This window comes from Epinephelus moara, chromosome 15 (assembly GCF_006386435.1).
Source record: "Epinephelus moara isolate mb chromosome 15, YSFRI_EMoa_1.0, whole genome shotgun sequence".
In the NCBI taxonomy this organism is placed as follows: Eukaryota; Metazoa; Chordata; class Actinopteri; order Perciformes; family Serranidae; genus Epinephelus; species Epinephelus moara.
The window spans coordinates 10,490,013-10,511,378 of NC_065520.1; the positions used below are offsets into that span (position 1 = coordinate 10,490,013).

Genomic DNA, 21,366 nt, shown 5'->3' on the forward strand with positions numbered 1-21,366 from the left:
TCTGGTAATGTCACTTTGATTAATGACAACCCAAACAATGTCAACTTGTCATTACAAAAACCGAATGACACTCAATTACATTACCATTGGTCCGACAGCCCATTGGTCCGACCATATTAAACCCATTGTTCCGAAGTCCGTTCCGAAATCATCATGATGCCCTGTGGTTAAGGTCTGGTTAGGTTTAGGCACAAAAACCACTTGGTTAGGGTCAGGAAAAGATCATGGTGTGGGTTAAAATGAAAAAGAAAGTGACAAACACATAAGCTGTGAGCCTGCTCCGCCTCAAGCCTTTCCCAGCTGACCCAGAGCCGGTCGCGGCGCACCATACACCCGCCGCAAGCCGTTCAGCACCGCGGACCGTCGGACTAATGGGATGTCGAACCAATGGGCTGTCGGACCAATGACATGGACCCGCGAGGGCCAGGGGACAGCTTAGCTTAGCTTAGCATAGCATAAAGAGTGGAAACAGCTTGCTTAGCTTTGCCCAAGGCTGACAAAATCCTTCCGCTTACTGTTTATAGTGAGCTTATCTTTGACAGAGCCCGGCTAGCTGCTCCACTCGTTATGCTAAGCTAAGCTAACCAGTTCCTCTCATTTCCTCCATGCACCTCTTGTTACATATTTATCATGCAGACATGAGAGGTACTGATCTTCTCATTTAACTCCACAACATGGCTACAACATGTGAAACCATTAATATGGTCCTTTAAAGTAGCACGACATTCATGTTTGGTACTTGCAATCTAGTGTCCCCAAGCTGTACCTTAGGGTGCTGTGCCTCGAGAGCCTTCTTGCCATCCCAGGCCCAGCTCCTTTTGGTGAAGTAGTTCACTGTGGCGAACTCGATGAGGGCAGAAAAGACGAATGCGTAGCAGACGGCGATGAACCAATCCATAGCTGTAGCGTAGGCCACTTTGGGGAGTGAGTTCCTGGCGCTGATGCTGAGGGTAGTCATGGTCAGCACAGTAGTCACCCCTGGGTGCAAACAAAAGGACGTGACAAATTTAAATTGAGTTGTATTTTTACAGGCTGTCTGGAAACAACTAACAGTCTCCCCTCACTCAACAAAGGTGGGCGCTTTAATAACTCTTAACTGCCAGCGACTGCAGTGCTGCTGCTCAGCGGCCGACCGTTATTACTCTCCCTCGTGTGGCTGTGCATGACAGGAATATTACCCAGACAAATAAAAACGTTAAAAAGTAAATGAGTAAATAAGTGGCTTCGCTCACCAAAGACGGTCCTCGCAGGAACTGATTCTCTGTTTAGCCAAAACGACACCTGGGACAGGATTACGGTCATGAAACAGGGCATATACGTCTGGATGACAAAATATCCAATCTTCCTCTTCAGGTAGAAGTGAACCATCATCACAGTGTACTGTCCTGAGGGGAGACAGCGATAGAAAGGATATAAAGTTAGATAGGGACAATAAACAGGTGCTTAGACATGTGATCTAACCTCCTGATTCGTTGGGTTTCCACACAGGACACAATTAAGTTACTGTTTACGGCCACAAACTTGACAGCTAGAGAAGTGCTCATTAACTCTTCTCTTCTTTTCCCACTGCAAATGTGTCCCTCCTCCGTCCTGCTATTGCGTTATGAAATAATTAGAGGTGGTGCAAACTGCAGGACAGAGGTGGAAAGGTTAAAAAATTAAGCTTGAATGTGATGGCGAAATGAACCTGACTCCAAATCCATTATTAAAGTGAAAAATGAGAGCAAGTGGCGTTAATTATTGCGAGGACATGACAATAGATTATCATGCAGTTAGTGTCTGGGATTGGACCACGGGGCGATGACAGTTGGAGGTAAATCCAGAGGAAATGTGGCGAGATAGAAAGAGAGAGAGGGAGACACAGTATTCAGTTAAACAAGCGAAGATTGCATTTGAGGCTTTAAAAAAAATCCTCTCACCAGCAGCAGTTTGTGGCTGCAGGCGCTGGTAAACTATGAAAAACCCAATGACTATATTCCACACACTAGGGCACATGTACACAGACTCTCTCTCACACACACACACACACACACACACACACGCAGAGTAATACATGAGGCTTTCTCCAGGCAAAATCGGATTTTTGAACCTCCCTAATCCCTGGTTACAATCTGCATCCTGCCATCAGTGAGAGAAAGAGAGAGAGTGAGGAGGCGGGAGGAGGGAGGAGGAGGAGGGGGGAGGCTTCCTGTCCTGGGATCCATACACAACACCAAGCCCCGCCCACTCCGCCCTGCCAATCCAGGCACCGACACATACACACTCTGAAACACACATGAAGCATGATTTCTAACTGCTGACAGCCACCACACACACACACACACACACTCTGACACACACCTCAGTCTAAGCCACGGAGAGGGACACTCGCTGCTGCTAATCACTGGTGGGATGGAGGGGGGCTAACCGTGTGGACATTTTCTATCTTTCCTGTTGTTCTTTTGTCATCTGACAGCTGTTTGTGGAGTAATGATCAAGCGTGTTTGATGGGACTGGCTGGCGTGCGAGGGGAAGAAATCCAGAAAATGCACTGTGGGCTTCAACTGACAGCGGCCTGAGAGTGAGGCAGACAAGAGCGACACAACACTCATCAACGTCACCGCCATGCCTCGACCAGGAGATCCCCAACACTGTTAGTTCTCACTGCGACCCCATCACCTGTGACGCCCTCATGACTCCAGGCCGCCTGGCTCACAGATACCCTGTCAACTGCCGACCTGGGACACCCCGGGGTGGCCTTTGCCCTTGATGCATGGATCCCGACAGGACCAGGGGCAGAGGAATGAGGAGGAACATGTTCCTCTGGTGGATCTTACTGCTTTTCTTCCAAGGATTTGTATTTCACAATGTCCACGGGGAACTTCCTTTTATAGCGGGGAACAATGCTGCCATGCTGGTCAACTGGTGAGTAGGAAATAATGTTTTCACCTTTAACGTCCAAGCTAGTGATCATCATCTGGAAATGAGCCCTGCAAGTCCTTACGAACTGTCCATAGAACTAATGCTACAACACATCTTATCTACTTTTAGAGTCAGGAGTTATCTCAGGGAAGCTATTACTGTCTGAGACGGTGCAAGTCACAACCTTCAAGAGAAACTTGTGGGCTAATCTCCTCCTCCATGTCCTCAAAAAGGAGTGTTGTCTAAGATTAGATGTGCTAATTAAAGCCTCACAACATCACATCCGTGCACTATTGTGAGCTGTGCACCTCCATACCTGAGGTTTCGAGATCTGTCTTCATTACCAACCAACAAAAAAACACTTGTTCATTGAAGCCATGCAGCGAGAGCCAGGAGATGTTCTGCTGCTGCTCAGAGTTACAACACAAGAAAGGCCAGATTATCATTAATTGACTCCTGTTTTGAATTTCAGCTCCACAAGTGCTTCATTACTTTGTCTAGACCCAATGAAGCAGCAGGTGACTGTCAGACTTGTTTTAATCAAGTGAGGAAACAACAGTAAACTCCAGGTGACATTTATCAGAGTAAGATAAATCTACTGGCCCTCACAGCAAGCACATGAACGTATCTGGGGACATTTAATATACAATTCTAATAATGTTTGATGACTTTCAGGCAACACATCTTGTAATAGTCAGATATCTTTGAAACGTGGTAGACTTGAATGTGCTAAAATAATAAATATAGTCATGCAGCAGGACCACGCCATACAAAGAACTGTGAGAAGTTGTTGTTAAAGTTGTCACCTGTCATTCCCACATCGGTGATTACACCTTCAGTGACACTGAATATTCCATTTTCAGCACGTAAGCATGTTTAGCATAGCTAAAAGTGTCATATTTGGTCTGTGAAAGTTATAAGCAAGGGAGTCAAACATATACTGAAAGTAAATTAACCTACTGGACTGAATGTGACCCCCCTGGAGCCAAAACGCATCAGCAATCTCCACCACTGATTTGGACGGTTTCCAGACAGAAGCTTTGAGCTGCATGAATGATGATTTACTGCCCTCAGTCCTTGGGCTAAATGGAATTCACAGATAACGTTTAGCATTTTTCTTGTAATAATCATAACACCAGATGGCAGTTTGATGATTTAGGGGCGGACAAATACTGTCAAATAAACTGTCAGACATATAAATACAGATAAAATGACCTTGAGTATTGATTAAATGTTGAAGTACATGACATTTCAAAGAGGGTAAAATGTTGTTTATGCCAGGTCGTTGCCTGATCACTCATATGAGAAGAATAAAGTAGTTGGTGTCAGGTTTCAGGGAGCCAGAACTGGTTGAATAACGCTGAAAATTTGATGACTTAATTTGTCAATAATTTGATGATGAAAAATGGTATAATAGTACTATTAGAAGTGGTGTGTCAGGCATAGATATAGAAATGTAAATGCCTCAATGGCCACTGAAACGTACGCCAACATTGTCGTCATATTGGAGAGCAAGACTTGCCTGTAAACAAATGAAAGTAAACAGAGGAGAGGTGTTTTTTCTGGATAAAACGTACTACTTATTTCAGTGAGTCATTTTTATATTCAAAGGTGTGTATCGTAGAACAGAAAAAGTTAATTAAAATTTTGACAGTTTGGCTATAATCGCTGCTGGACACTCAAAAGAGGAGTGCGCAGATCGTATGCTCGTTGGCCGTCGGCTGTGCAATTTTTTGATCAAGAGACAGGTAACGTGAGGCAACTGCCTTGTTGCCAATAGTTCTTCAGTGTCGGTATGGTTTGTCTGGTCCTTAACATGAAGTGAATTACTGACATCAAGGAGAATAATACATCAGGAATTGTAGAAACTCATGTTTGTCGACACATTTTTAACTGTAGCTAGCATGTTAGCTTGCTAACACTGTCTGCTTGACTGACTCCTTGATCATAACAGAATACAGTAACTTTCACCCCTCATCATTTTAGGAAGGCCACAACAAGAAAACTTCTAATTATTTTGTATTATGTGTGTTCAGATTGGTTCCAGTCTCCCATTGGATGCCTTTTATAAAAAAACAAAACAAAACAAAACAAAACAAAACAAAAAAACACAACAAAAAACTCTCCTGTTACTGAATAATATTTCTCACCTCAAATGTTTTCAGGAACATATTTTAGTGTACTGTTTAGCTGTGAAATGAGAAAGTTTGTGACCCGGCCACCATCTTGGATATTGTTTACCGGAGCACCAAGCACCACCCACCAGCCGGACCAACTTTCTCATTTTACAGCTAAACAGTACACTAAAATATTGTTTCTGACAGTTTTGGCAAATATGACACAGAGTTATTTTCACAGTTACCAACTGTAGTTTTAAGGATACACACAATGTGTTTTGGTGAATACTTAATGTAAATATAACTTTGTTTGTTTCCAAAAAGCAGCTTTAATTTAAAGTACATTCTGAATGAATTACCCCACAAGACAACTTGATAAAAACATGAATTTTACAAGCCGGTATTCTATAGAAGGCTGCACAGCACCCTGATTTTGTTCAGCATTTTTGCCCTTTTTTATCCTATCAATGCATCTTAATCTTTAACTTATACAAATTTTATGTGTTTAAATATTAACGTGTCCCTAGTATTTTATTTACAGTAACCAGAAGACATTTGCCAGGTGGATATTCAGCCTTTCAGCCATCCTTTTATCAACTGGTCAACTAACTTTAACTAACTTATTTTAAATTATTTTATGGCTTTTTTAATGCCACTGTATTATCGTTGATGAGGGGAAGTGTGGTCTATCTATCTATCTATCTATCTTGAAAACTGGTCAACAAGGCATCTGATCAACCACCCAGTTAGTGAACCAACAATGCACTTCCTCAACCAATGAACCCTTTAACCCTTTGCTTTAAAGCACAGGAAGGTTTCACTTGTGGCGTGCAGATTAAATAAATAAATAAACAAAATAAATAAATAAAAAAAAAAACAGGGGAAATCCACACTTTTAATAATGATTCTACTAGAAACTGGAGGGAAGTGTATTACAGTTCCATTTTACATAAGAGTATTAAGCAGATGCCTTTCAACGCCCCCACCCCCCCCATGCGTCAGAGCGAGGCTGTCCAATCCCACCATACAAACAGACACACACAAATCTTTTTTTTTAATCTTTGTGAGGACCCAGCTCACATTTTAAGTCAAACTATTTACATTATGCTAAATATCAAACTTAAAAGCTTCCGATCATACCCATGAGAATCAGTTTTATTTAGAGTTTCACCTTAATACTGAACCTAAACCTGACTCATAGATCAGATACAACCTGCATTAACCAGGTTCCATCAAAACGTCCTGACTTTGTATTTGTTTTACCATTCCTGTGAGGACATTTGGTACTCACGAGGATAAATGCACAAGAGCACATACCCACAAACACACAGATACACTCAGCGACAGCCAACCAACCAATCCCTCGCTGATCTGTGATGTCATCTTCTTATGCAAAAGCTGATGGGTGGTTGGATGGGGGGGGATTAACCCTAGGTCTCAGGTCTCTCTCTAGCTCCGCGTGTGTGTGTCTGTGTGTGCGCGCGCGTGGGCTCATGTGGGGATAAGTGTTGTTTGACAGGGCTGTCCGGGCCTGTAGACAGCTGGTTGTGTGAGGGATAGGCTACTCTCCTCCACTAGCCTCCACTCATTGACTCTGATCTCCTGATAATGTTTCCCACATTTACTCTCTGCCTCGCACGCCCATCTCTCCCTGCAGCGTTTATCTTTTCTAATCTAGAATTAGTTACATCATGTTATTTGGTATTACACTTATCATGCATCACATACAGTATGAATTTACCCAAGAAGAGGGTGCACAAGACAGGAGAAGAATGAGGGGGGACTGTAAGTAAAGGGTGGAGCTGTTCCACTGTGGTTTGATGTCTTTTAATAAGTTAAAGGGTTAAAGTATCATTCTATAGCTGTCTTGATGTCACAAAACCCCACAAAGGGCCAACAATTAGCAGTTAGCTTCTTAAAACATTCCTCCTTCTCTATCTTGTCATCTCCTCGGACAGCGAGCACCCAAAGAAGAGTAAATAGTGTGGTTACTTGTACAGTATATTGGCTATTCTGTAAAAATTTAAGTTATACATCAAATAAAATATGAAATATTCATAAAATATGTCACTTAGTCAGGGGTCGTTAGCTACTCAATGATTGAAAAGGGATCCCTTGAGGAAAAAGGCTGGGAAACACTGGTGTAGCTAACGAAACGAGCAAGCTAACGGACAAAACTACCGTTAGCTTGCTTTTATGACTTGTTTAGGATGAAGGGTAAAAGACTGATATGAAATTATCTCTCTTTTACCCTTTTTATCACAGTATTCACACATAAATAAAACAAACTGAGCCCTGGCCAATAAATGTTATACATTATTTCCCCCTCAAACTGTTATATGACAGCTACAGTGCTACACGTAGCTGCAGTGACTATACATAATAGATTGCTTTTCAATGGACAGCACTACAGGTGTTTCCTAGCAACAGATATTGCTGGCCTGCTCCCTTCGTCAAATAAAATTATATAGACTGGATGTCCTTACATTCACATGATTCACAAAGCATACTGTAGTCTATAATGCTTACACTCAAGTGCTTATTACTAGCCTTTTACTTAGATTGAATTTGGTACAGCCCCATCCTTGTAATTGTACTGTGTACGCTTCAGTTCATGTTATACAGCTGTGTGACGCACATGGTACCTATTTATCTGTCATCACTTGTGCTTTGTCTAGCATCAAAAAATGTCCATCTTTTGATATTAAGTAGTACTCTCCTCACATACACCTCTTCCACCAAAATTAGTGTGTATATGCAGGTTTTATGAACACAGCTCTGCAGTGTTTTTAGTGGTGTTTCACATTTGACATCAGAAACGAGCCTATCCCAGCTGGTATTGGGCAAGGGGCAGGGTACACCCTGGACAGGTCATCAGACTATCGCAGGGCTGACATGTAGAGACAGACAACCATTCACACCTACGGACAATTTAGAGTCACCAATTAACCTATCCCCAAACTGCATGTCTTTGGGCTGTGGGAGGAAGCCGGAGTACCCAGAGAAAACCCACCCTGACACGGGGAGAACATGCAAACTCCGCACAGAAGGGCTCCCACACCCAGGATGGAACCAGGAACTCTCTTGCTGTGAGGCGACAGTGCTAACCACCACACCACCATGCTGCCCCAGAAAAGCCGCAGGTTCAAGTAATTTAACCACTATTAATGTTAGCAGGGGGATAAAATGGAAGTTAGTTGCTCGGCTGGCGAAAGTCTCTGGTGCGCTTGCTCTATGGGCTCGATGACGCAGAAGATCTAGGTACTTTTATAACCTGGAAGTAAAAAATTTTTGACTTCATGTGCCACTGAGCAACTTTCACAGCAATGAACAAGTCCCTGCCTTCAGCTGTGTGCTGTTCCCTTTAATACATTCATGATCCACTGCACATGGGAGTTTGCCTAGAGGTCTTTCTGGCAAAAAGCGCTCTGGGCAGAAGCGTATTCATTTTGACCAAAAGCGCGATTTTTTTCCACACCCTTAACCAAGAAATCCTCTAAGGAAACTTCCCCCAACAGCGTGTCTACCTGGGTGTCATGAACTGGACCCTTTTCTTTGCTTGTATCAGCTTTAGATGTATATTCTCTTTTTTGTAAATTCAAGTTTGTTTATTATCCATAGACACACTCACACACACACCTACCTCTGCTTGTGTGTATGTTCTCAGTGCCGGCAGTTTGCCCGATAAGATGGTACTGGTTGAGTCTGGAGCCGTCCCCTGCCACCTCCACAGACTTATCAGCTCCCTGGGTCCAAGTGTAGACGACCTCTGACACCGGATAGGCGTCTGTGACAGAAGGGGAGAGAGATGACTTGAAATTAGCCTGTGATTTAGAGTTTAACACGTTCATTTGTAATACATGAACATCCAAAATGCAAGTTAAAGTACTTAGTAACAGTTGATTTCAACCCTGTCATCGCTCATATTATGTGTAGCCACCCATGTGCTTGTGTGTGTGTGTGTGTGTATTTGAGCCCTGGCGCCGAGTCTTTCTAGCACTTTTTGATTAGACCACAGGCTCAAAGCCAAAAACAGAATTTTGCTTGCATGCCTGTATATGTGTGTGTGTGTGTGTGTGTGGGCGGATATTTGAGTGTATTTTTGTTTAAACCACACTTCTGGGTCAGAGGTGAGCTCCCCTGTCGGCAGGAACCAGACCGAGTCAGATTAACCGTGATGTGTTGCATCACACTTGTGATGAAAAACAGAGCTCAAACTCTGCAGCCTCTCCTGCTATTTCATTTAATCATGTTGAATCCCGTACAAACACTGGACATCGATCTATCACCTGCCCCCTGCTGAGGGCTGGAGTATGGAACGATGAACATTGTAACTGGCACGGAGAGAAGGATTTATCCCTCTGAATGTTTTAGATCTGAACTGTTTGTCCTTTTTATCTGCCACAGTTCAACCTGAGATTCAATCCAAGCACACTTTTTATTAGAGAATAATTTACACACTGTTTATTGTGAGGGGATGAAAATACAATCTGAATGAATCATGTTGAAACGGAGTGCGTTCACAGAGCAGTCTGTGCAGCCAAATGTATTTTTGTCAGTTGGAAATTTGTCAGAGTGACAATTATATTTGTAACTTCAATGTCTCCAAATAGAAGACAAGACAAGTACATTTAAACAGTCAAATGTTTACAACATGTTTTGCTGATTGTGACAAAAACTAATTGCTTGGCCTTGTGCAACGAGGTCGTTTATTTCTGTCCAGTGCATAACATCTTAACTTGAGTGTTTCCATTCTGAGTGTTCACTTGGCAGCTGGCTACTGCTGTACTATATATGTAGAGCACTGTCAGGTCAGAGGCCAGGACCCTTAATTGTAGGGTAGTTAGATTGCAATAAGGGATTATTGGTGAATTTCATTACGCAGAGGAAGAGCTAAAGACTTTGGCAGGCAAGGCGGTGCACCTGTGCCAACTTTTCAACAGTTCACGCTTAATGCTTTGCTGCTCCCGTCTTGTGTGTGAGGCAAGGGGAGGTGCAACACAGCCAAACTCATCATTTACTATACAGTAGCTCTACATATTTTGAGTGGAGCTGCAGGAAATATTCATCAAAATAAATGCAGAGGGTTTTACAAACCCAAATGTGTTATTCTGAAACAACACAGGTGACAGACAAATGAATATTCAATGTCACACATGTCAATAATCAGCTCAGTATTAGCACAGGGTTGCTTCCTAATAAGATTTTTACAGTATGTTATTAGAACTGGACAATCAAATGTGAAGGATGTTGTTCAAATCAATAAAAAAGCTGAAGACTGATGTACCTAAACAACAAAATTGGCAACCCAGTGCCCAGAAAAAATGCTGGCATTGTATGTTTCTGCACACCATGGATATGTTACATTTGTATGTTGTTATGTAGTGGATACAGTGAAACAGCAATGCTGTGTTTAACTTGTGGTTAGGGTTAGGCACAAAAACGACTCGGTCATGGTTAGAAAAAAATCATTTTTTGGCTTAAAATACCAGGTTTCCCAGCAGGAAAGGCAACAATGTCTCTGTAAAAAACGACCACTCTTTGTCCATAAAAAGCTACTGGAAAAACGACGACAGGTCGCTATAAAACACTCACATTTGGTGCTTAAAAAGCTGCTGTAAAAACAGTGATGGGATGCTACAAAACACTCATGATTGGTGCCTGAAAAGCTACTGGATAAACAGTGAGGTGCTGCCACAGAACACCCACATTTAAAAAGCCTTTCGAAAAACAGTGACAAATTGCTACAAAAAAGCCCAGCATCTAGTGCCTAAAAAGCTGCTGGAAAAACAGTTAAGGCTCGTCACAAAACACCCACATTTGGAGCTTCTAAAGCCAGTGGAAAAACAGTCAGGGTGTTACCATAAAACACAAACATTTGGTGCTTAGAAATCTGCTATAAAAACAGTGATGGGTTGCTACAAAACACTTATGATTGTTGCCAAAAAGCCACTGGAAAAACAGAGACTGGTTGCTACAAAACACACCCACATTTGGAGCTTAAAAAAGCTGCTGTAGACGCAGCAGTAACTTGCTAAATCACGACTGGTTTTGTTGTATGTCACTCTCAGACAGAGGTCTGCAGCTTGGCGAATGTCTTGCCCAGGTGTCACATCATCCACCATCCCCTCTACCTCCAGATGATAAAGTCAGCTCATATACCACTGCACTTTAGAGGTGTTTATATGATAGATGTGAAACATCCAAATATAACTTATTTGTGGTCCATTTCTTTCAAATGGAGTCAATTAAAACTACTTTGTTGAGGTTGGGAAAGTTAAAATGATAGTTAACATAGGTAGAATAGAAACCAGTGTTGACTGTAGGTCCAAGATGGAATATTAACCCCAAGCAGTCTCAAATAAATTAATTTATTTGCTCTAACCAAAGCTGCAAATGTTAGCATGTCTTGCTAACTAGCTAAACACTACAAGGTCAAGGAGCAATTCACTTAAATCAAATTACACTAACTTGTGGGGTTACAGGCGATGTTTAAAAGAAGCCCTCTTCACAACCAGTACATCCACTGTGTTGTATATCCTCACTGTCCTGGATGCTGAGTTTAGGCTAACGTTAGCAACTCTGTTCTGCTCTTTATGGTGAAACGTGGTGAAAAGAACAATGCCATTTCCTTTGTTTGCAAATAGCTGTGAAATCAACAGTCATCAGCTGGAAATTAGAAAAAGTCTGAGTGGTAAATCTGCCTCCATTATCACTGTAAACTGCACATGTGCTCAGCAAGAGCAGAAAACTTGGCAGGTGTAGTAACAGCAACTAATGGAGCAAGGTGTAGGAAACAATTACTCTCACAACTGCAAAAGGTCACCTGTCAGGAAAGCGCGTAAAACATAGGTTGTTGAACCAGTGCTGTCATTTTTGTGGTGAGGACAAGCTGGAGAACACCAGCTTGCACGTTGGAGTATCCACAAAGAATTTGGGCCATGGTTTGGCTTTGGGACAGCCTCAGCCCTCTCTGTGACCCTCTAAGTCCTGAACTGACGCTGGTTAAATAGCAAATTCTTATCCTTATCAGATCTGGTGGCTGGGATGGCAGACTCCTTTCTGCTGTTCAGGTTTATTCATGAGTAATTCAGACATTCACATCTGAGATTATGAAAGGCTCCAAGAAGGAGAGCAATCATAAAATGATTCACTCCGACATATGTTCAGAGGGATCATTGTGGGTTGAAGGCAGGACAAGCTGAGAGATGACTCATTAGAGCAGATTTCATTGTTTTCCCTCTGCTCACGTGGCCAGGTTTTGTGCACCTCACATCATTATCTGCATCCTTACACACTTATTCGGAGAACAAGCAGTTGCTAAACATCCGTCTCACTGTAGACACCAGCTCTGCAAAGTTCCACATGACTAGCCTTTCTCTGAGCTGTTGATTACGGCAGTCATACGGTAATTCCAGAGCAAGTAGTTTTCTTTAGCAACTGTTTTTCTGCCTTTATGAGTTGGCTTCGACCTGTGGCCTCTCGCTAAGACAGATTTAATGTGACTGTTACGGTTGTCATGGTTTTCCAGACTGTTCATCACAAAGGGTTTACAGCTTTTGTATCTGATGCACTAACAGTACCAACAACTGCTAAAGATATGTGGTGAAATAAGAAAGTGCACCACTCTGAGCTGGGATTGCATCTTGAATTAAAAGCCACACATCACTGGGCTCACTACTCTAACTCCTCGGTGCATTTGTGAGAGCGGTATGGCTGACGGCCAGCAGCTGAATAAGGACAGGTGCTGTAAGGCCAGAATAAGGGATTAGTTGCCCTTTACCTGGGCCAACTTTAGAGCAGGCCCTCGTGCTTTTATTACACACCAAATCACTACTCTGTTACCAATCAGGGGATACAAGGAGCGACGGAAGATGTCAGGTGTATGAACACTTACTTTTACTGCTATTATGACCTTCATAATGTGGCCGAGCACCCTGCCAATATGCACTAACCCCAAATTGGTCAAGATGTTGTGAAGAAGGAAGTCTGAATCATGGTATTTCTTTCGTCTTCTTAACCTTGACTGCTTCTGTAGCTCCTGCTCTGCGCCTTTGTAGGCAAGCACTGAATGATCACATCATGACGCTCTGAATAAAGGAAGAGGGGGGATGGAGAGATTTGGTGGCTTTTTTTATACATGAGGGATTAATTTTGCCCATTTTTCATTACACCAAATGTTGTCTCCTTTTATCCCTCACTGATGTACAATAGTAAACAGTGGATTCAGTGGACTGCGGTCTTTTTTAATTTATTTTTGCAGCGCAGGTTCGACTAAACAGCTCAGGCATTGTATGATTCTGCAAACCACAGATACATCATATTTGCATGTCTCATACGTATCATATCAACGTCTCTGGCGCTGGAGGGGATGGCGAGATACCTGCCAAGATGCAGACCACTGTTTGAGACCAGCAAACAACAAAACCAGTTGTTTCTAGAGATTCATTGCTGTGTTTCCACCAGGGATAGTACGTCTATTTTTTTTGAAGAGATGTCATTGTGTTTCCTGTTGGGATTTTGTAATGAAAAGCAGTTGTGTGTTGTTGAGACATCGCTGCGTTTCCTGTTGTGGTAGTGGCACACAAAGTGTTTTTACCGAGACGTCACTGTGTATCCTGTTGGTATTTTGTCATGAAAAGCAGGTATTTCTTTACTGAGACATTGCTGTGTCCTATCTACCTATCGACCACATAATAATGTACAAATGTAACATATCCATGCTTTGCAGAGATGAACGTTGCCAACTATCATTAAGGCGACTGGATTACATTATATCATCATGCTGTAGTAATGAGAGTGGACGTCCGGCACATTTGCAGCAGTGTGATGTGTAATGTTACCTGAGGACAAAGGCTTAATCAGGAGGTAGTCAGGTCAGACTGAGAACTGCACAGTCTCAGCGCCACAAACAACAAAAGAGAGATGTTCCCCCTACTGTGACACTTCACCTTGTGAAACTGCAGTGTTGCCATCAAAACATTATTCTGATTGTACACTTACACTTTTAACCTGCAGGGTATCGCACCTTGGCGATTAGGTTAGAGTTTGCCGCAGGCAGGCCCAACAGCTCCTTCCACTGTAATTGGATTGCAGTCAAATGTGCTTCCCTTGAGTGTGGGTGGACCGCGACTCACAGAAATCTGGGGATAAGAGCCTCATCCTTTTAGCCCAAGAAGCTCCCGAGGTGTGGCATTTGGCCAGATCTGTCTTTAAATACCCCAAGGGCCACTCAAGTTTCTATACATGTCCTCAGCGGTAGGACACACAGCCAAGCTGTCCTGTTAAGAAGGCATTGGGGAAAACCCTTCCGATCATTGGCCTAATTAAGTGTTGGAGAACATGCGCTAATCTCCTCTTCTCTCTGTGACCTCGTCCAAAGTTCTGTAATAGTCGTTGCAAGGGAGGACCATGAATATGTAAAAAAAACCAAAGGTGCTCGATCAGAGACATCAGAGGTCCACACATGTCAGTGATCTGAGCCAGACTAGTTTGTAATCCTCTCCGGTGGGTCTACCCTGTGAAGATCCTGTTGCTGACTTCCTCTGTATATTGATCTCAGTCAGTGTGCATGTAAACCTTCTTAAATATACACTCCTTTGGCTTTGCTGCTACAGACTCACTTGTTCTGTGCACCGAATCTGTACTTGGTCTAGCTTATGGTGGCTAACGTTAGCATTCTTATAGGCGACTCAGGTGGAGTGTATGTTGAGAGCATTAGAGCAGTGGTTCCCAACCTTTTTCCTTCAGGGACCTCTTTTCTATTATTGAGTAAACGGATGACCCCTGACTAAGTGACATATATTATGGATATTTCATATTATATTCAAAGCATAACACTGCAGGACATTTGTTTAAAACAAGGGATTTGGATGCAATCTGAAAAAAATTAACAATCATACCAACTGATATTTATTTCTATTGACAAATTCAGTTTTTCTCCCTGACTCTTGGCCATTGCTTTATTAGCGCTTTGGTTGTTTTAACTGCAGACTTTTCTCATGCAGGGTGAGTATGTTAAAGCAGAGAGTGAAGGCAGGTCCTCACTGTGCCCTTATCTCATGAGATTTCTTCCAAGTTTATATCTTTAATAATAATCTAAACTTAAACAAAGGACATTTCTTCACAGAAATGAATTAAATGCTGAGTTTTCTTACATCCCTTAAAATCAAGAAGACCTTAAAGAGCTTTGGCAACCCCGAGTGGGGGTCGGGACCCTCATGTTGGGAACTAGGGGGGTTGTCGAATGCACAAGGTCTGGCACTGAGCGTTAGCAGACTTATTGCTCCATTACTGAGTCATTTCGCTGACTGTAGTTCTCTTGTGCTACTGTTACAACAGCTTCGCATTGTGGCTAAACGCTTTCAAAGTGAACTTGACAATCTTAGATTTAATATAAGGAGAGCAAAGTCAGCAATCTGCAGAAGATAATGACTTCTCAACTGAATCTCTGCGGCAGCATTCGATCAATTAGCCAAAAATGGCTCCTTATTGTTCTTTAAATTTAGATTCGTAGAACTTATTGCATCACGCTGTTTATCACCATTGTACATCACAATAGCTGGATTATATAGTGAGGAACAAGATGTAAAAGTAGACATTCAGAGATGGGATTGTACTCACAGCTGCCAAACTTGAGCGGGCAGGCGTGTGCATCCATGGGGAAATCCTCCAGCTGCATGGGGCATTCTGCTGATATGGTCAGTCTAATGCAAAACACACACATATAATGTACTCATTAACCATGTATAGTCTCACTTCAGCAGTCACCACCTTTTAACATTTGACTTAATGTATACAGAGCACTGTGCAATTACAGGGACAGCAGCAATTGCTGAATCACTAAAATTACAGGGCACCAAAACAAATCAAAGGTTGCAGCTTTGCGAAGACGAAGAGATTTTCTCTCATAGCAGCAAAATGATTGCAGTTTCAAGTGCAGCAGCTCCCTCTCTCAGCAACAACACAGTGGCAATACTACCACCTGCTGGCCACACAGCTCATGTGTTATTTGTCTCTGTACAGGATTGGGAAACTTTTCTAAATGACCCTTTGAACAACCTCTCATGCCAGTCATTTTACTCAGATATGCATAATCTCAGCTGTATCTCATTATGGACACCATTTAGATGGAGGACTTGAGGTGACGTTTATCTCCTGCTTCATTTAGATTTATTCAGTCCATCCAAAGCACGCCAATAGCTTTCCAAATCTAATTTTCTGCCAGTCATTCAAGACGTGGCGTTATCATTTCAGCCGCCGTGACGGTACCTCAGTGTCCTGAAAGAACCGCAATGATTAAGTGAATTAAGCACACACACACACACACACACACACATCATAATTGTTCTTTTTTTTGTTGCAATCTGTCCTAGATTGAATCAAGGCCCTTCTGGGTATTTTTGCTCATTGCATGATGATAAACAGTAATACAATGATATGATGATGTGGATTCACTGAACTTAATGGGCTGGAGGAAGAAGAATTAAGTGGTGTGGAAACCAGAGCACAAAAACACACGTTTACGACATTAAATGTTTCCTTAGCAATTGCTTTATTTTCTGCTTTCACCACTCAGGCATACTTCAACGTTTGCTACAGTATAAGATTATTTTTCCTTCAGTGAACTATATTATAATCTTAATGACAACTGTGTCACCAAGATGTGGTGGAATCCTCCTGGGTCATGTTTTTTTTACGCTCCAAAACCTCCCGCATGTATGTATCTACCGCAGGAGGTTTCCCCAATTATATCATTAAAGCTAGCGGAGCATAGCAAAGTGGGATAAGAGGCCACCTCCGGTCCCCACAGAGTCGACTGTTTTGGGGCTCAGCTTGCTTTCCACATCAGTGCAGGATTATCCAATTGCATTATTGTGTCTAAAACAGCTGAAGGATTGTGTGTGGACGAGAGGGGAGAGTGTCTTTGGGATAAATAAATGAGAACATGGCTGCTGGCGATCATACCATGTTCTAATTATTCATGTGGCCTTGCCCCATTGGCAGGGACGCCTGTAAAGATAGTGGCTTTTAATTTGGGGTTGTGATTAGAGCCTTTAAAGACTATCTATGTGTCCCTTTGCATTTTTAATTTAAATATCAGGGGTGAAATAGCAGATTAGAATAAGACTCGTGAGTGTGTCCAGCCGGTGTGGAGTGAGCAGTAAATCACAGGGGGTAACACACCAGAAACAGACCAGCACACGCACCTTCACGCCCACGGGAAATCTAAAGTTTCCAATACGCCTGACCTTGCAGAAAAGTCGAAGAACTTGGACGTCGGGACGAAAGAGAAAGGGCTGAGTTTTGAGTCGGGCAGCTTTGTGCTGTATTAACCACCGAGCCACCATGCTGCACCATCTGTCTTTTCACACTAACAAGCACAGTTTTAACTTGTATCACATACAATCGCTCTCATGGGAGCTGGGGTTATATAAGATATCAAAGGTGTGAAGAAAAACACAAAACTGAACTGTTAGAAGTGTCAAAATAAGGTTAAATAGGGAGCTGTCATTATAAATCATACAAATTGTCAGTATGATTAGACAGAAGGCGAACATTGTGAGCATGAATGGCAGCTGCACCTAATGATAATGGTGTGTTGTGTGCTCGCTTCGTGGCAATATAGAGGCTTCAACCGGCTGTATACGATGCAGCCTATCTGGTATCCGGCTATAATGGGCCACCATCAAGCTCCACGTGCATTAAGCTCGCAGAGGGTTGTGAACAGGGGTGTTTCATGAATTATCCACGGAGACAAATGCATAGAAATTTGCTCCATAAAACCCCGCTGCTCCTCCTCAGAGTAATGCTTTTCAAACGACACGAGAGAGGAGCTTTCATGGACACCCATACGTGATGCGGAAATGGTGTGTGTGGGAGAGGATTTAATGTTTGTAATGTGACATGACAGTATGTCTGTGCCTCTGCTTACAAGGGTTGATTGTACATGTTTTAACTGTGTGTGTGTGTGGATGAATCCTGTGGGGATGGGCACATGTGGTGCTTTAACTCCATATACTCTTTATAATGAATGCTAAGTGCTATGAAAACGAGTGTATGTGCTACAGTACATGAGTGTTTCTGTTTGCTTTGTGTGGATCTTAATTTAATTCAATTAAATTCAATTTAATTTGATTTAATTTAATTTCTAATTTATTTCTAATTTATTTTATTATTATTGTATTCTTATTTTTATTATTTTTAACTTAATTTATTTTATTTTTTTAACTTGAAAAATAAATAAATAACAAATAAATAAATAAATTATTTCAATGATAATAATGATGATAATAATAATAATAAGAAGAGTGTAAAAAAACCCCAATAAAAATAGCAACAGCAGTTTCTTGGCAAATAAATCTTCGTTGTACTAAAGAGTAAATATTATATATAACTCCAGTTATGTTGGGGAATTAGATTTAAATTAGATTTTTGCTCAAAAAACATCAACTATTGCTTTACTCTACTGATAAAAACCTTAAAAATACAACAACAGATAATGCAAACCGGCATATACAGAAGCAAAAAAAAGCTGTTGTTGAGTTTGCTGTAACCTGCAAGTGCCCAGATGGCCCGCGCGAATGTGTGTGTTCGTGTGTGTTTATGCGGGAAATAAAATCAGTGCTGCCTGTGGTTAAGCTCCGCTGGTAATGACAAGCGCGGCACTGTAACAATTAGACGATTAAAAGCAACCTACTGCTGCTTCCTTTCAACTGGAATCTGATGCCATTTTTAGATTAGGGACTCTCTCTCGTGCACACTCATGTGTACATGTTTGCATTCGGACACAGGCACAGATTTCCATAAAATGAACGCGCACACATACATGCGATCCCTCACTTGTTAAGCCCCGAGGTCAAAGTTGAGCGTCATTATAACTGATTAGTACAGACAACATGCTTGACACCCGCAGAGTGTGTTTATGTGTGCGTCAGACGCATGCGACAAGTCAGTGACTATAAATACGCCCATATTTAGATATGTATATATGTCAGGGTGGTTGCATATGGATAATCTGTCCTCCATCCAGCATGATTCTCCCTGTGGGTGGCACTGGTATCAGATAGAGTGCTCTCATCCGTGATACAGTCACTCTTAAGTCCTGCAGCTACAGTAACTCCTGAGGATAAGCACAGAATTATTCTAATTCTCTGGTGCAAAGGTCGCAGTGAGTCGCAGTGAGTATACAGAGGACGTATACCCTACGACAATTTTATCACTCGAGTAATATTTTTGGACTGTCTTAGACCAAAGGAATAACATGTATGAATTTTGACAATGGGTGTAGTTCCCCTTTAAAGTTTTGAAGTTGTAAACACTGGTTGTTTAATTCATAGTGATCACCATCTGGTTGTCGGCCTGTTTCTTTCCTTTTTCCCCAATTTACCACGACACTGCTGCCAAAAACTGTAGTTCACAATGAGGCTGCTTTTCATAATGGATGATCTCCCCCTGAAGTTTTTTTTCCCCTCAAAACCAACATTTAAAGAGACACTTCCCTCTGGTGTTCATGTTTACCATATGATATTATATACATACTATACAATATTGCATTTGATATTCTGTTATACTGCTGTACCATATTATGTTACATTATTTTACTAGATTATTACTATTACATTGCACCTTATCCCATACCGCAATCATATTTTTTTGTTATATTAATACAGACAACACTAAGTCTCATCACGTAAAGAAATACTTTGCTGATTTCCAACTAACTTTGTAGCATAACAATGGGGTACTTTGTGTAACTAAAGTGTGGTAAACTTCCCTCCATTGGACCAGCGCCAGATGATCCAGCAAAAATCCAGCTTAAACTACAGAATATACTTCCTGATTTTTGTACGTCAACTGGCACCACCAATGGTAAGAGTTTAGAAGTGACCAAACTCTGATCAAACTGTAAAACTAGCCAGCGCTTATCAAATAAACCAACATGTGGATACTGTATTGCCTATTTCTCACCTAAAATGTTTTCCAGAAACGTTTTAGTGCACTGTTTAGCTGTAATATGAGAGGTTGTGAACAGGAAGTGGGCACCATACTGTTTCCTGTATTGTTAAACAGAGGCTGATAAAACCAACCAACCAAGACTCTGTCACTATGTTACCTATCTCTCTCCTCAACTGTGTTTAGAAACATATTTTAGTGTACTGTTTAACTTCAATACAAGATTGTTTGTCACCGTCTGGCCACCATATTGTATGTTTGTGTCAAAACGGACAAGCTCTCATTACATAAAGCACCAGCAGGAGCATTATGGTTACTGTACTGCCTTTTCTCACCTAAAATGTTTTCCAGAAACGTTTTAGTGCACTGTTTAGCTGTAATATGAGAGGTTGTGAACAGGAAGTGGGCACCATACTGTTTCCTGTTTTGTTAAACAGAGGCCGCTAAAACCAACCAACCAAGAGTCCGTCACAACGTTACCTATCTCTCTCCTCAAATGTGTTTAGAAACATATTTTAGTGTACTGTTCAACTTCAATACAAGATTGTTTGTCACCATCTGGCCACCATATTGTATTTTTGTGTCAAAACGGACAAGCTCACGTTACATAATGCTCCAGCAGGGCCGTTTATTGTATATAGTTGTAAGTTTTCTACCTCTTGAGCAAAAGCTAATGCTACAGCCTTGATCTCTGTTAAGTATTTTTGTCTTTCTACTGTAAAGACAGCTCATATTATTCTGGTGTACACTGTCAACCTAACACCAGACTCGTGGCTGTTAATCATACAGTGTCACTTTACCCCCTAACTCTGTCTTTAATTGCGCTTGTAAAGTTAATATTTTTACTGCTGCTCCTATACTACTTGCTGTATTTATTCTTATTTTTTACTTCTATATTTATCCGTATCTTATCATCTCATGTCATCATATTTCATGCTGTCTCATAAAAGTCTCAATATGAGCTAAACTAAACTAAAAGAATTAGAAGAAATGCAAAATTTTACAGAAATATTTGCTATTTACTTCACTTTTACTGTAATACAGACTTTTCCAGGAGAGATCAAATGCCTGCGATTGGCCACTTGGTGACACTATTCTCCTGCAGTCTGAGAGAAACTACAGTGATAGAAGCCCTCTGTCTGTGTGTGACTCACAGTTCCAGCTGTATTGTGAATTATGTTGGCCTTGCTAGCTGTTTTTTCTTCGTTTCCATGTACTCTTAAAAACCCTCCCTTCGCTAACCTCCTATAAAAGCCGCAGCACACATAAATGGGATGTGTCCTCCACCTGATTTACGGATTCTGAGACTCAATGCAGTCATAGAAACACCGCACCTTGAACCGCAGTAGAGTGCAGACAAGTGTACCTCTCTGTGGTGAGCAACATATTTTGA

The 21,366-nt window shown here is 41.7% G+C and overlaps 2 protein-coding genes across 3 annotated transcripts in view; one reads left to right on the forward strand and one right to left on the reverse strand.

The window, feature by feature from the left end:
* LOC126401683 (gamma-aminobutyric acid receptor subunit alpha-5-like) overlaps positions 1-21,366 on the reverse strand; it is a 92,633-nt gene that overhangs the window by 8,440 nt on the left and 62,827 nt on the right. Inside the window, exons 7-10 of the mRNA XM_050063077.1 lie at positions 15,642-15,724; positions 8,662-8,805; positions 1,233-1,385; positions 767-978 (exon numbers count right to left, since the gene is read on the reverse strand). Of these exons, the coding sequence (XP_049919034.1) occupies positions 767-978; positions 1,233-1,385; positions 8,662-8,805; positions 15,642-15,724 (592 nt within the window). The remainder of the gene's footprint in view (positions 1-766; positions 979-1,232; positions 1,386-8,661; positions 8,806-15,641; positions 15,725-21,366) is intronic.
* Positions 2,322-21,366, forward strand: part of LOC126401680 (gamma-aminobutyric acid receptor subunit beta-3-like) — an 80,434-nt gene continuing 61,389 nt past the window's right edge. For both annotated transcript variants that reach the window (XM_050063072.1, XM_050063073.1), the window contains exon 1: positions 2,322-2,904. In XM_050063072.1, the coding sequence (XP_049919029.1) occupies positions 2,753-2,904 (152 nt within the window). In that variant the 5' untranslated portion in view covers positions 2,322-2,752. The remainder of the gene's footprint in view (positions 2,905-21,366) is intronic.